Here is a 13,244-nt window from a genome sequence, read left to right on the forward strand (position 1 = left end):
CCGCTTCTCTGTGCGCTCTTGCTCCAGCTCCTCACTTTGGGCCTGCTGAAGAAAGAGACCTTTGCAGCTCACAGCCTGAAGGCCTTTGGGGTCTGAGTGGAGCAGGCGGCTGGTGGAAACAGAGCTTCCATGCTTGGGTTCGACATGCATCAGCTGCACTGAGGCGCTCGAGTGATGCCGATCGGGAAACATGCTCATGACAGCCATGGCAGGGAAAACATCTCCCTCGGGTTAGACGTGTAGTTGTGAGGGGAGTGTAATGTTAGCGGGATCATGCCAGAAGTGGTGGCCATCTTCATTCATTTTGTTCTTTGGGGTGACAACATTGGAGAAGTGAGGTGGTGGGGGCAAGTGTTGCTGCATGAGGCCCAATATGCTCTAAGTGGACCATCTCAAGGAGGACGGTCCACACAACTTACTCCTCTGCCTTACACTTATTATAAATTCTTGCCCTTCATGACAACTCAAGTGAAGCGTATATACATTTATATATGGCAGGTGTGGGAACATACAGGAGCAAGACTCTGTTCCCTTTGCGTAGCCCTGCGTACACCAAAGAGCTTCCTCCAGGGGCTCTGAGCAGGAGATTCCTGTCCCTTGGGACAAAAACCAGGGATGGAGAGTCATGAGGTGTATTGGGTGACAAACGACTCACATTTACTGAAGGAAAGCGCTTAGGTTCTATCTGAGCCTGAAGCTCTCAAAACTCCAACTGTTTTTGCATTGGCACACAAGTCAGGCAAACTGGGATGTCCTTACCTTGTTCACACTCTCTTTGGTCTGCTGCATGGTTTCCCTTTGCTGCCTAATCTCCTCCTCCAAAGTGTGCCGGATGTGGTCTAGTTCTTCCTAATTTTCACAACAGAGCAGGCGATATAATTCCATGGCAAAGATTTCAGTAATTATCACACTACGGGTTACATTAAAACCAGGTAACACTGTACCCAGTCCCATCTCCGGACGGCACCATCTGCCAGGCCTAGTTTGTGAAACTCTGTGGTGTTCAGAGGTGGAATGGCACCTGTAGGTGGACCTCCCTGAGGTTGCCCGTCAGAGTCTGAGTGTCGAGCTTCCTTTCTGCGGCCTCCAGCCTCTCCAACAGGGTGACTCTCTCCACCAGCAGGTAGGCCACCTGCTCGCTGGCACTGCTGTGAATGATCTCAGCTAAGCCCTCCTGCTCCAGCATCTCCAGCACCTCCTTACTCTGGCACTCTGAAACGCATACAGCTAATGGCTCATTGATAGGAAGTCAGCGCACTGTCATATCAGTAACAGAGCAAGGTCACCTGCGCAAGGCTGCACAAAACTGCTGATGAAGATATATGGAAACATCTAGGAACACCTAGAAAAGAGCATATCTAGGAGGAATAAAGTCAACGGCTATGAGATGCGAGATGGTAAGAAGATTATGGGAGTGAGCTTACCTTGCTGGTGCTTCATCTGTGTGAGCTCAGCACGGAGCTGCTCGTTGTCCCGCTCGTATTCGGCCGTCAGACACTCACGCTCCTCCAGCATGTTCCGAATGTGCTCCACATAATTCTCCACCTGAACAGAGAGAAAAACGCCACTTACCGACCTGCCTTAAGCCGTCCAAACGTGCCGCATTACCCGGGGAAACGGCAAACGCGCCTCAAAACCAACATTAGCTACAGGCGGCATGCGCGTCAGCTGCTGCTAAAAGCGGGCCCGCCACGAAGCGCTCTTCTTTGTCGTGGGGTCCGTATGGCCCCTGATGAAATGTTGATGAGGGAGGGGGGGAAGGTTAGCCAGCCAGCCTGCCATCTGGTGGCCCACCTCATTCATCTCGCTGGCCTGCTGCGAGCGCAGCACCCGCAGCTCCTCGGCGCCCGCAGCCAGGCTGCCCTCACTCCGCTGCAAGAGCCGCCACAGGTGCTGCTGCCGCTCCTCGGCCGAAGCCTCGGGGGCCACGCCGTCCCCCTGCAAGCGTGCCAGCAACTCCTGCAGCTCCTCTTTTTCCTTAGTGTGAAATGCAAATGTGAAGAAAAAAAAAACAAAAAAAAAACAGGCAGCAATCAGCACATCAGCCTTTTCACACCAATAAGCAAACATTCACAGTAACAGGAAGAGGTTCACAGATACTTTTCGCAGGTACAGAGGGGAGAATGAGTTATTTGACAACTTCAAAAAGGAGCACAGGAAATGTGATATGCAGTAGGAAGACCATGCTAGGGCAGAAAGGAGAATATCTACAGACATTATGACATTGCCTCTGAAGATGAAAGAAAAGCACACTTTGGCAGAATGTTGATCATTTGCATTACTTTGACAACAGAATATCCATACTTTTTCTAAAATATATTTCCCTAAGAAAATAATGGCTTACATGTTCCAAATATATAAAACTGTCCGTTTGTAATGTCACAGATTAAAAGTTTTCATTTTTTTCTGAGTTGGTGTGCCAAAAATGTAGGAGTCAGACTGACACACTGCGTACCTCTCTTTGATCCATGGCCAAGTGAAAATGAAAAGGCGTCCTTGCATCACTTGCAAATTAGCTAGTTAGCTCATTGCTGATTAAACTTTAGCACGTCATTCCCAACATTTGATAACCAAAATGCCCTGGCCATATGTGCTCCTAATCATTATTTCTTTCAAGGCACAGAAAACCCTTCAGAGTCCTTTAAGGGATGCTACCAGTGCAATAGTAACGACGATTTGGCATAGCGTTCTTCGTAACACAGCCTCTTAATATTGTCTTATTAAGACAATTGCTATTGTTATAACGGATGTGTTAATTTAAAAAAAAAAACATGGGTTTGTCTGAACCTGCCGATGTGGGCAAGCGTGTTACTGGGGTCTGCAGTACCTAGCTAGCTAAGCTGCTCGCTGCCTGTTACAGCTCGCCACTTCTGGCCAGCGTATGCAAGGAAAAGTTAGCCATCGTTAGCTTTTTAGCCATTTAGTACTTCACGTAGTTTCCAAGTGTTAGACGCACGATCGCCGCCACGTATAGATCAACTGATAACAATCTAGCAATAGAACTAACTTTTAACGAAGACTTGGGGAGAGTTAGCTATCTAATTACCAGGCTAGAGCACAACAGTCAACATTGAAGAATGCTCGTGGTGGCCTACCACATATTTCGTGAGGAGCTTGGGCCAAGCGCCTTGGTAACGGAATAAACCACAATCTTAGTCAATGTAGGGGGAACCTACTGGATACATGGGCCATATTTGAAAGCAGTGACGTCCAGCAGGCGGTGCTATAGCACTTAATGTTTCCATTCTGTTGGCCCGTCCAAGCAGACAAGTGAGTTGAAGTTATAAGATAGCATCCAGTCTATGAGCAAGAACAGTTTCGTCGTATATGAAAAAAACGGTAGACAAGTAGTCAGGCTTTGCTGTTTATGCTGGGCAACTGTAAAACTATGAGCAGTGCAGAGTATAAGTACATAAATACAAGTTTATTTGAATATAGAGAACTCTATCAAACCATATGAGACCTATAACATGGATCTACACATGATCCACTTATTTTCTGACAGTGCCAAACAGTGGACCGTACACTGTAAGAACAACGGTAGTCTTGTGACTTTGTTTTGTTGTGCAACAAATGTCTCTTGATAAGCAAAGAAAACCCATGTTCCTATGCTGACATGGTCTCATATCTTGGAGGCAGTGCTGTTTTGAAGCCAGCAGAAGGGCATATATGCCTGTCTGGACTGAATCAGGTCCTCAGACATTTGGGTAGCACTGCAAGTGAAGGGCAGCACATAGGACAGCATGGAACATAATTTATCATCTACCATCCAGTTTAACTTTAAAATGACTTTGTCTATAGTTTATTATCATAGTTTAGTCATAAAAAAGGCATGCACAAAATGTCTTCCATCACTGAGCACAAGAATACTAAAGCAACTAATAGCTATAAAGAACACCATAAAATTGTGCTTGGCAATGCATTATACAATTATGAAAAAGTGCCCTACCCAACATGAGTCATCGTAGCAAGAACATCGCTCGTCTTTAGCGCAGGCAGCCATCTAGTGGCCCATGTTCACACTGCCCGAACGGTTGCATAAAACATAAAGACCATACAGCACTGGGCCTGAAGACATATGAACTTACCTCTGTTACATTCACATTTAAAATGTAAAACATGTCTCAGTAGCATCTCCTTACCTGTGAGGGTATGTATACATGTGTGTCTGATGAATATTTTAGTCATGTGAAAAGTAAATTCAGTCTCTCTTTTTTTTTTTGTTAGTTTCTATATTTACTGAAATCTAACACTATATACTACTATAATTACGGCTGTTGTCGTCAACGGAAGCTGACAAACTATGAAGGACATGTATGACAAGGATTTTAGGGAATGGATGGACAGCCTTTTTGTGCTCTGTGCAACAATAGCACCTCTTGCACATCTAAAGCACCAAAAAAAATGGACAAATGAAGGAAGTGCCCATATGTATGTTTCATACCCACACAAAAAAAAAACGTACAGATTCTCTACAAATGGAGGAATTCTGCTTGTAGAGTTTCTCCTCTTGTCAGAATAACTCCAAACACTCCGCCAGTGTCACGGAGATCCCATGGTCAGCCCTATGGAGAAAAAAAAAAGTGTGACAACAAAAATAAATAAATAAATAAATAAGGTGAGCAGCATCAGGTCTGCACACGCCGCAGCCCAACCTGAAACAGGCAACATGTGAGTCATCTTTGGGGGGATCAGCAGCAACAGCTCGCATAACACGTGGAAGGTGTCTGAGCGGTGTGAGAAGACAGAGTAGAGAAGGGGGAAACACAGCTGACCTGAGAACAGTTCTGTGGCGGGTGGGAAATGAGAGAACAGGCCCCAAAGTGAAGCTGCAACAAGGGTAGGTGAGGATTCTGCTGACAGCAGGCACATGCTTGTAAGTGTAAATGAGCAAAACACGTTCATCTGACGCCTGGTAGCTGCAAGCTCTCTGGGTGTCCCCAGAAAAGAATACCAGTTTCCCCAGTACTCTGACTTACTTTTTTGGCTGTAAATCCATCCCAGTTTCTGTTTTTGGTCTTCCTGGAACCAAGGCATCCAACGCCGTGTACTCTGACATGCTTGGCATATCTGAAGATGCTTTAGCACACAGAGTCCAGGAGGGCCTGGCCAGCACCTGACCACTTCTAAGAAATCTCACAGATATAGACATCAATAGGTTCAATAGTGGGTCACAGTGATAAGTACAGCTGAAATTTTAAGGACCTTTCACCGGTACATCTTTAAATAAAAAAGGCAAAACTTGACAGCCTGCCAACTGTGCTCACAAGCACAAGTAACAGTGACACGCTGAGAGGTCTGGCGGTTCAATTCCACATGCAGACGGTCTAGAAGAAACCACGGAAACGCCTGAGCATCCTGCTAGCTGTGGGGCTGAGTGTGTGCATGAGAGCAAGAAGGAGAGAGAGAACTTTTGATCACCTGCATGTTGTACCAACATATTGCTGCTAAGGGTTACACCGTAAAACAAAACAAAAAATTCGCTTCTCGCTTCGGATGTTGTAGTTATACATTATTGCAAGAGTTTTACTTTGATAAACCAAAACCAAAAAACCTAACCAAAAAGCTTTTTAGCATTGTTATAAATCGGTTATAAGTTATTGTTTTAAATTATTGTGTGTACCTATCACCACTGAATAGCCTTTTTCACTGACGGCACTGCCTTTTAAACACACTTAAAACACTTTCCAGGATTCACGCTAGCATCCCTTCCATCAAAGATCCATAAAACTTCTAAAACTTGAGTATATTCTGGCAAAAGACTTTAAATGGCAGGACAGCTCACTGTAATATATATAGGCCACAGAGTGGCCTGGAGTAAGAGCAGACAAAAAAGAAAAAAGTTGCCTATCAGAGCACAGCATGCTCAGGTGATCTGACTTATAACTTAGGTATGAATAAATCAGCATTTCACATTTACCTACTATGTCTGTGTTTGTGCTCTGTTGAGACTTGTCTCCCACCCAAGCAATAATCAGGAAGCACTGACCTGTGATGACTGGGGTTGAGAGTAGCTGATAAACTGGGCATGCCAATATACAGGTGAAAGTCTGTAATTGTATATTTATAAAATGGACCTAATAAAGAGGTCTGTATGTGTCCGTAGAAGGTACGTGGTTCTATTTAGTGGGGTGGGTTTGAAGCGCTAAAAGTGGAATGGAAGGAGTGAATCAGAGTGCATGGGTCCACCATTCATCACCTCTGGCAGGCTTGGGTGCATGTCCTGGAGACAGTAGTCTCTCAGACTCTGAGTGTGGGAAAAACACTGTACAATGGCATTCAGGAGACACACACACACAGAGACTGTGAGTGAGAGAGAATTTGTGAATAAAAAATGATCAAAGATGCAAACATGTAAGCCTTCTCAAACATTAAACAAAATGAATTTCCATACTGTGTTCCCCATGTTATGCAGTCCAAGCTGTCCATTCCCTCTGTTGGAAGGACATGTGCACACTATACCCCATTATAATTTTAGAGTGTCATCCCAGGATGTACTTCCCTCCCCTGGGAGTGCAGCATGTCTGGGATGGATCCATTTATATCTTAATTCTCATCGTCACATACTGGGAAGACATTCATTTGGCTGGGGCAGGGAGGCCTGTGGAGCTCATAGCTACTCATATGCTATTTTACTGTGGGAATGCACATAACCATTGGTGGTGGTGTAATATTTATTTTCTGAAGTTGTAGTTGAACAAGCGACAGCTTCAGATCCTTGTTACCACGTGATATGCTATTTCTAACTCACATATGTGCACTACAGACTATTCACAATAAATAAACCACCAACTCTCACCTTTTAGTCGACCACCAATAAGAATCCCATGAGGTAGGTAGGTGTAGTGCACAAACAGTGAGATGTAGCAGCAACCTGTACAAGGCCTGGCATGAGTTTATGTGGAAACCCGTAAAAGAAGTTAAAAGCATATCAGGAGGCTGCATTAAAAGTGTATAAACTGTCATCTGAAAAAGTAAGTAAATGCATACATATTGTTCATATGAAAATTAAACAAGGTGGCAAAATAAAACAGTGCAGTAATATTTGCATGGAGTAAAATAAAACAGATTAACTGAACAATATTTTTTAACCTATTTTGTAAAAAAACAACAAAAAAAAAAACAAAAACAAAACATTCAAAGCAAGTCATCCAACATCTTCAACCCAGTGTTAGCGCGATCGAGGCTTTAAAAAAGTCCTGTGGTTGCTGACTGGGCCTTGGCACTTTCACCTCTGTTGTTCGACACCACACAAGCCTGAATCTTAATCACCACTAATGTTCCTTCTCTCCTTGTAGGAGTGTCTAGAAATAGCTGTTTCCTCACACAACCTTGGACCGCTTAAACCTGTGCATCACCATTCACATATCACATCTATCTATCTATATGTTACTGTGAACAATCTATAAATAAACTGAGAAATAGGCGGCATTCAAAGTTTGTTTTTTGTTGTTGTTTTTTTTTGGTGTGTTTAAAAATGTCTGTTTTAAGGTTTACACGTTTACGGTATAGGCTTCACAGTAACAACTGTGAATACTTATATAATACAAAAGCCAGAATTGTGCTTTTATTCCTCAGTACTCTGGCATTATGTTTGAACACACAAAAAATGGTCAGTTTATTACAAATGGGGGGGGGGGGGGTACGGTTAAAAAAAATGTTTATATCCTGAGACCTTCGACTTGAATGTGAATGCTTTTGTATTTAATCCTCAACAAAACATTACCTTCAGAGATCATTGACAAAAACCAGAAACACTTACAGTATATCATTCACACACAAATGTTCAGTGGTGCTCAGTCAAGGTGCTGAAGGATCATACAGTACAGGAAGATGGACTTGATGTAAGCATCAAACAAACATTCACTGAAACAGATTACCTATATACAGTTGCGCTTAAATTTAACACACAGCCCCAAGTCATCTAAGCTGTGCTACGCTTGGCGTGCATGTTTGGCTCAGAGTGCACCGCAATCGAACGGCTTCCATGCTTTTCAGATGACGAGCAATCGGATAAATATTTTCGAGACCACAGGCAGAAACAAAATCGTAAATGTTATTAGTTTCACTGAACATGTGTGGTTCTGATGGAAAAACATTGTGACTAACATGATGGGATCTCTGTATGAGATCTGGTCTATGTGTCTGGCATCTCCACATCAGAATTCAGACTCAGTTCAGCAATGTGATCCAGGGCAGGGTCAGGGCTTAGTCGGGCCATGGCATTTGACTGGCTGGCTTGAGCGTGTCTGTCTCGTGACTGGATGATGGCTTGTCGTAGGCAAGAAATCCACTGCTGCTTGTTGAAGGAGTCGCTTGCCTGCAGGCTGTGCGACTGAGCTTTGGTGCGCCTCCTGCTACTCACACGGAAACAATTCTTCACTGTGATAAGAAGTGAGAGTGGGAAACAGATTACAATCAGGAAGCATAGTTACATAGTTGAGCATAGTAAGAATGAAGTTAAAAAATAGATTCTTAAGAATAAGGTCTGATCGTTGTCTTTAACATTAATGCAATACATAGCATTGCCCTGATTACCTTTGTCATTACCAGTGAAGGCACCACGGAAGGATCCAGAACTACCCCCCTCTCCATCAGGCAGGTCCTCCAAAAGGAGGTGGGCAGCAGGGAGAGGCTGGCGGTACACCTGAAACTGGACCATGCTGTCCTTGTCCTGCACCAACGGCCGCGTCAAAACCAGCACCAGCTCAAATAAGAACACATGCAGCTTCTGCAGGGACAAAAGTGTTCAACTGAATGAAACGGAGTAAAAGAAAAAAGATTGCAAACAGAAAAAAAAAAGAAAAATGCATATGTTAGTATTAATAACGTATGTAAACGATAACGGGTGACTGAACTGAAGAGCAGAACAGCAGCAGCACTGATTCTGTGCCAATTCACCTGTCCTTTGGTACTCTTTAGTTCACCGTGGCAGTACAAGAAACGAGAGGCCTGAATCTCAGGAACTCTCTGGCCCTCCTCTGGGTAGCACAGACCCCGTCTATAAAACTGGCACTCTGCTTCCCCGGTTTTACTGTTCACCTCAGTAATAATACTCTGGATTAGCTCCATCTGCACGCAAAGGAGAACAGCGATCAATAAGTGCAGGGGCGGGGTTTCCCCCAGCAGGAGAATTGGCAGCTTCTGCCGATCTTTCTCCACATCACTGCAGTCGGCAGGAAATGCGTGGGACTTACGGCCTGGGGCAGCGTGTCCTCGTCGGGGTGCTCGGATGGTGTGGTCTTCTGGATCTCCTTGAGCAGCAGCGGGTACTTCACCAGGCGGCTGCGGGGCAGGTCCAGGAAGTTCCACAGGTCCAGCTTGCGGCTGAAGGACGACTCCTGGCAGAGGCGCAGGAACTCCTCCACGCGGCGGTCCTGCTTCTTCTGGTCTAGCAGGGCCTTGGCTCCCACCTGGTTGCAACAGTATGTGATGTAGGCCTCCAAGCAAGGGAACTGGGAAGGGATTACAGTCAAGATCAGCTAACATATGCCCTATCTGCACAGAACAGCCTTCGGCCTGTGTTTACATCCACAATGTCTTATGTAAAGCTGGCTGTAGTCATCAGTGTTTAATACCAGGTACTAAAGGAGATCTAAAATGTCCAGTTTGGTTTCTGATTTTTTTTTTTACTACTGAGATTTTTTTTACTTCCATTTCTTTTGGAGAGGGTTGTGACTTTAGCGTTTCAGCGTATCCTTGGCAGCACTCACCCAATCGAGCAGGGTCGGCCCCACCTCTCCCACAGTCTTCTCAGAGCCTCGCAAGCTCTCCAGACGCATCAAGAAATCTGCAGGTAGACACGAAAAAGCAGATGAGAGAAGAGTGCCATTAAATCACAGGTCTTGGGTCACAGGTTACGCAGGGCTCCGAAGCAACCAGCAGCACTTACCTTCATGGAGGGGAATCAGAGAATCCAGTGTGCCAAATATACGCCCCAGTTCACTTTCAGTCATGATCTCCAGTTTAAGCATAGGCTCATAGTATACCTGCGACCACAGATGAGCGTAAAGCATTTGCCAAGAGAGCAGGGGTGCGAGGTAATGTAGAAAAACAAAATGCCCTCAACCACAGCAGTCAACGAACCTTTTTGACCAAATTGAGGTCTTCAATCAGCTGCCTCTCCCCCTGCGTCATTTCATATATTACCTGGGCACCAAAACGAAAAAGAAGCTTCAGTTTGTCGAGTTCTTACTGATATGTAGGTCCAAGCTTTACAAACACAAATGATACTACACCTCACAATGTAAGTTAACATTTAATATACAGTAATTGCTGCTAAACGTAGCCATGCAGCAAATAAAACTGGCAGCAAGAACATCACTGCTTCTGAAGACTATTTAACGCCTCCAAAAAACACTGCCATTTAAAAACATTGGCTGTTTATAGAAGCTGGTGAAAAATGCAACGTTTCATTTGTTGGAGCTGTTGCCTGCTGAAATCGGAAAAGAGAACATGGCCTGCTCACTTCCTGTTTTGTAACTCACAAAAGACCGTAAAGTGAGAGTTTGTCAAAACACTCATCAGTGGCACGCCTTGACACTAGTTCACTGGTGGTGGCCTAGTCATACCTCCTGCCTCTTGATCTCTTTAGCACTCATGTCTCTGCTGAGGCTGTCCACGGTGTCACTCCACAGCTGGCTGTTGCGTCGCCGTGGGAACGAGGAGGCTTTCTGACGTGTGCGTACTGCCATTGGGGGCAGAGGGCGGGCTTCCGTACGGAAGCTGATGGACCGCTGTTTATGTTGGAGTAATGCAATAAGTAAGATGGAAGTTCAATTGGACACATTGTGGAGAGACTGCCAAAGATCAACACTGTTAAAACTGTGAGGATTTATTCTGGGCTTAAGAGCTATGTGAGTATAGAAAACGCAGAAAGAAACAAAAAGTTTCTTCTTTGAAGAAACAAAAATGTGTCGGGCTCACCTGAATGGACTGTCCCAGGCGTTTAAGTGCAGGAGTTTTCACTGGTGTTATAATGCCTGTAACACCACTACTTCTGTCCACTGGTTTGACCCTTTTGTTACAAGGTCCCTACCATAAAAAGCAGCAACACAGCACAAGGATGACCAACATGTGACTACCTACTGAACGTCTTTTCTACTGTAACTGACTGCAAAATCCGATCAGTGTGTGTGATAGCCTCACTGTACCTCAGTGTCCTGTGTGTGCTCCCCCGGAAAGTCATCTTCATCCTGAAGGAGTCAAAAGGCAGAGCACGTGTGTCAGAACAGGCAAAGACAGAGATTATCATAGAACGGGAGCACACAGTCAGGAGTGAATCTGCTGACAGAGGCCTCGAACGCAATATTCGATTCTTATCAACGGCTTATCCTCAGACAGGACTCTCATATATAGTGCTCTTCAACTGTGGACAGAAATGTTTGAAGTCACTACTCACAGTGATCAAACTGTAAGCTCTGGTTAAGATGCTACAGCAATCCCGAAGGTCGCTGTAGCATGCAAAACAGCTGGTTAGTGAGAGACAGTTAAACTGCTAGTGACAAAGCAAGAGCAGATAGTTGTATGGATGGACAGGCTTCTTTCCGGCATGTCACAAGAAGCAAGAGTTGTCAAAATGTCCGTTTCTTACCCACCAATTGAGCAGTAGTATTTAAATTAGTTTGCACTACTCTTCCAAACTAGAGTGGCCTATCTGACTGTCTGACATTAAGCCCTTTGATGTTGCACATGTTGACTAGGTCAGGAGGAACACAAACCACCACAACTTGCTCTGTGGATCACACAGGCACCTGGTCTCAGAAGTATGGTCTGTGGTACCAGTTTCCGTTACAAAGCACAGACAGCCACAAGCAAAGAGCAAGACAACAGAACAAGGTGAAGTCATCGAGAGAGATGGAGAGTGTATGAGACATGGCATCAAACAGCATGGGGCTGAAATAAGTAAATAAAATAAAGAAGAAGTAGGCACTTTAAAAAAAAAAAAAAAAAAAAGCACCGGAAATCACGAAATCCTTCTACCAAAGTACGATCTGGATCAAAAATGCGACACTTGCAGGATATAGGGTTGAAGTTGGTCATCAGATCTCTGAAGTCATTTCAGCAGATTCACTGAAATTCTACACGAATAAAAAAACTCACATAGTCGTCTGAGGTTCGGGCTGAAATTTCAACATCACTGCATGGGTCCTGTTTCCTTTTCTTCTGCTCAGAAAGCAACAGATAACATAATGATTTGCCTCAAAGGAGCAGTTAGGCCTACCCTTCTAAGTTTGCCATTTAAGGTGCGTGTTTGTGGTGAAATGACTTACCCCTGCAATATCTGAAAGGTTGACATACGTAACGAGTCTCTCTCTTGCTATGGGAGACCTTAAATTTCAAAAGTATTTTCAAGTTAGATGCCAACAGTATCAACACAGGTGAGTACTATGGGAGTAATATCTCTCCAAAAAAACCTAACAAACAAAAAAATTATAATGGATCACTGTCAGAACACCACCCATGTTTGAGGACAGTGAAAAAAAGTCTTTTCATGTAGCAGTTAAAAGGAAAAGAGTAAACTGATTATCCTAATCAAACGTATTAACTACTTAAACTCAAAAACAACAATTGTAAGATCTTGTATATGATGCTTCAGGCCTAGAGAAGGAGTGTAAAAACAAGAAAGAAAAGGCTTTACCAGGACGGTGATGAATATGCCTCCGTCTCTTCCAGCTCCATCTTTGCCTTTTTCATAACATCTTTAGATGTAAGGATCAACACCCCAGTAAATCCAAACAAGATGAAAAATACTATTTCAATGATAGGCTTCCCTTGATCTTAAACACCTGTCTCCCCTCTTCGTGGAAAGTAATACAGCAGATTCTGAAGCACACCCTCACTCTCCACCCCTTCTTCCGCCTAAAACCCACATCCTGTACATAGAACTTTTTTTTTTTAGCTTCCCGTTAACAGATTTAGCTCACATCAGTTTATGGTGTGTACCAGCCTTATGTTGAAAGCAGATGTACAAACGAATCCTAGTGACCCATTGCCCTGAACAATTATTAATACCTGAGGAAGTTCCAGGGGTTATATAATGTACAACAAAAGTGCACACAAACATAAAAAAACTAAACTTCTGCTATGGTAGCAATATTCTGCTGGCACATTGAAAAGGTTCCCTGACATTTACCATTGCATCTCTTAGGCTAAATTAAAATGCTTAAGAGAAAAAGAGCTCAGACCACAGGTTGAATGTGCAGTGCAATTATCATGTACATCACACCAATTCAAATTAACAA

General features: G+C 44.1%; 3 protein-coding genes across 8 annotated transcripts in view; all 3 read right to left on the bottom strand.

Annotated features, from left to right (window-relative positions):
- ccdc30 (coiled-coil domain containing 30) overlaps positions 1-3,112 on the bottom strand; it is a 16,721-nt gene extending 13,609 nt beyond the window's left edge. For 3 of the 4 annotated variants that reach the window (XM_026998190.2, XM_026998189.2, XM_026998187.2), the window contains exons 1-7: positions 2,456-3,112; positions 1,795-1,977; positions 1,425-1,545; positions 1,022-1,212; positions 760-849; positions 513-596; positions 1-45 (exon numbers count right to left, since the gene is read on the bottom strand). The exon at positions 1-45 is cut by the window's left edge and continues 112 nt beyond it. In XM_026998190.2, the coding sequence (XP_026853991.2) occupies positions 1-45; positions 513-596; positions 760-849; positions 1,022-1,212; positions 1,425-1,545; positions 1,795-1,977; positions 2,456-2,470 (729 nt within the window). In that variant the 5' untranslated portion in view covers positions 2,471-3,112. The remainder of the gene's footprint in view (positions 46-512; positions 597-759; positions 850-1,021; positions 1,213-1,424; positions 1,546-1,794; positions 1,978-2,455) is intronic. The other variant, XM_026998188.2, reaches the window with a different exon arrangement.
- A 363-nt stretch (positions 3,113-3,475) lies between these two features.
- Positions 3,476-7,355, bottom strand: usp21 (ubiquitin specific peptidase 21). The gene is given in 8 exon segments (XM_035522653.1): positions 3,476-3,713; positions 3,945-4,068; positions 4,477-4,565; positions 4,670-4,787; positions 5,259-5,373; positions 6,236-6,290; positions 6,396-6,434; positions 7,327-7,355. Coding segments are annotated over 8 exon segments (660 nt in total). The 3' UTR covers positions 3,476-3,622.
- Positions 7,356-7,682: 327 nt separating this feature from the next.
- Positions 7,683-12,845, bottom strand: arhgef3l (Rho guanine nucleotide exchange factor (GEF) 3, like). Of its 3 annotated transcripts, none has more exons than XM_026998103.2 (13): positions 12,641-12,845; positions 12,273-12,330; positions 12,103-12,165; positions 11,154-11,195; positions 10,927-11,034; positions 10,572-10,736; positions 10,087-10,149; positions 9,893-9,989; positions 9,714-9,790; positions 9,198-9,413; positions 8,902-9,072; positions 8,539-8,731; positions 7,683-8,382 (listed from the first exon to the last, which is right to left on the bottom strand). In XM_026998103.2, the coding sequence occupies exons 1-13, from the start codon at positions 12,694-12,696 to the stop codon at positions 8,138-8,140; spliced, it is 1,554 nt and encodes a 517-aa protein (XP_026853904.2). In that variant the 5' UTR covers positions 12,697-12,845; the 3' UTR covers positions 7,683-8,137. The 3 variants fall into 3 exon arrangements, with proteins under 3 accessions (XP_026853904.2, XP_026853903.2, XP_026853905.2); XM_026998102.2 differs by having other exon boundaries at positions 9,198-9,455; positions 12,641-12,844; XM_026998104.2 differs by lacking the exon at positions 12,103-12,165 and having other exon boundaries at positions 9,198-9,455.
- Positions 12,846-13,244: the final 399 nt, after the last annotated feature.

This window comes from Electrophorus electricus, chromosome 24 (genome assembly GCF_013358815.1).
Source record: "Electrophorus electricus isolate fEleEle1 chromosome 24, fEleEle1.pri, whole genome shotgun sequence".
Lineage (NCBI taxonomy): Eukaryota > Metazoa > Chordata > Actinopteri > Gymnotiformes > Gymnotidae > Electrophorus > Electrophorus electricus.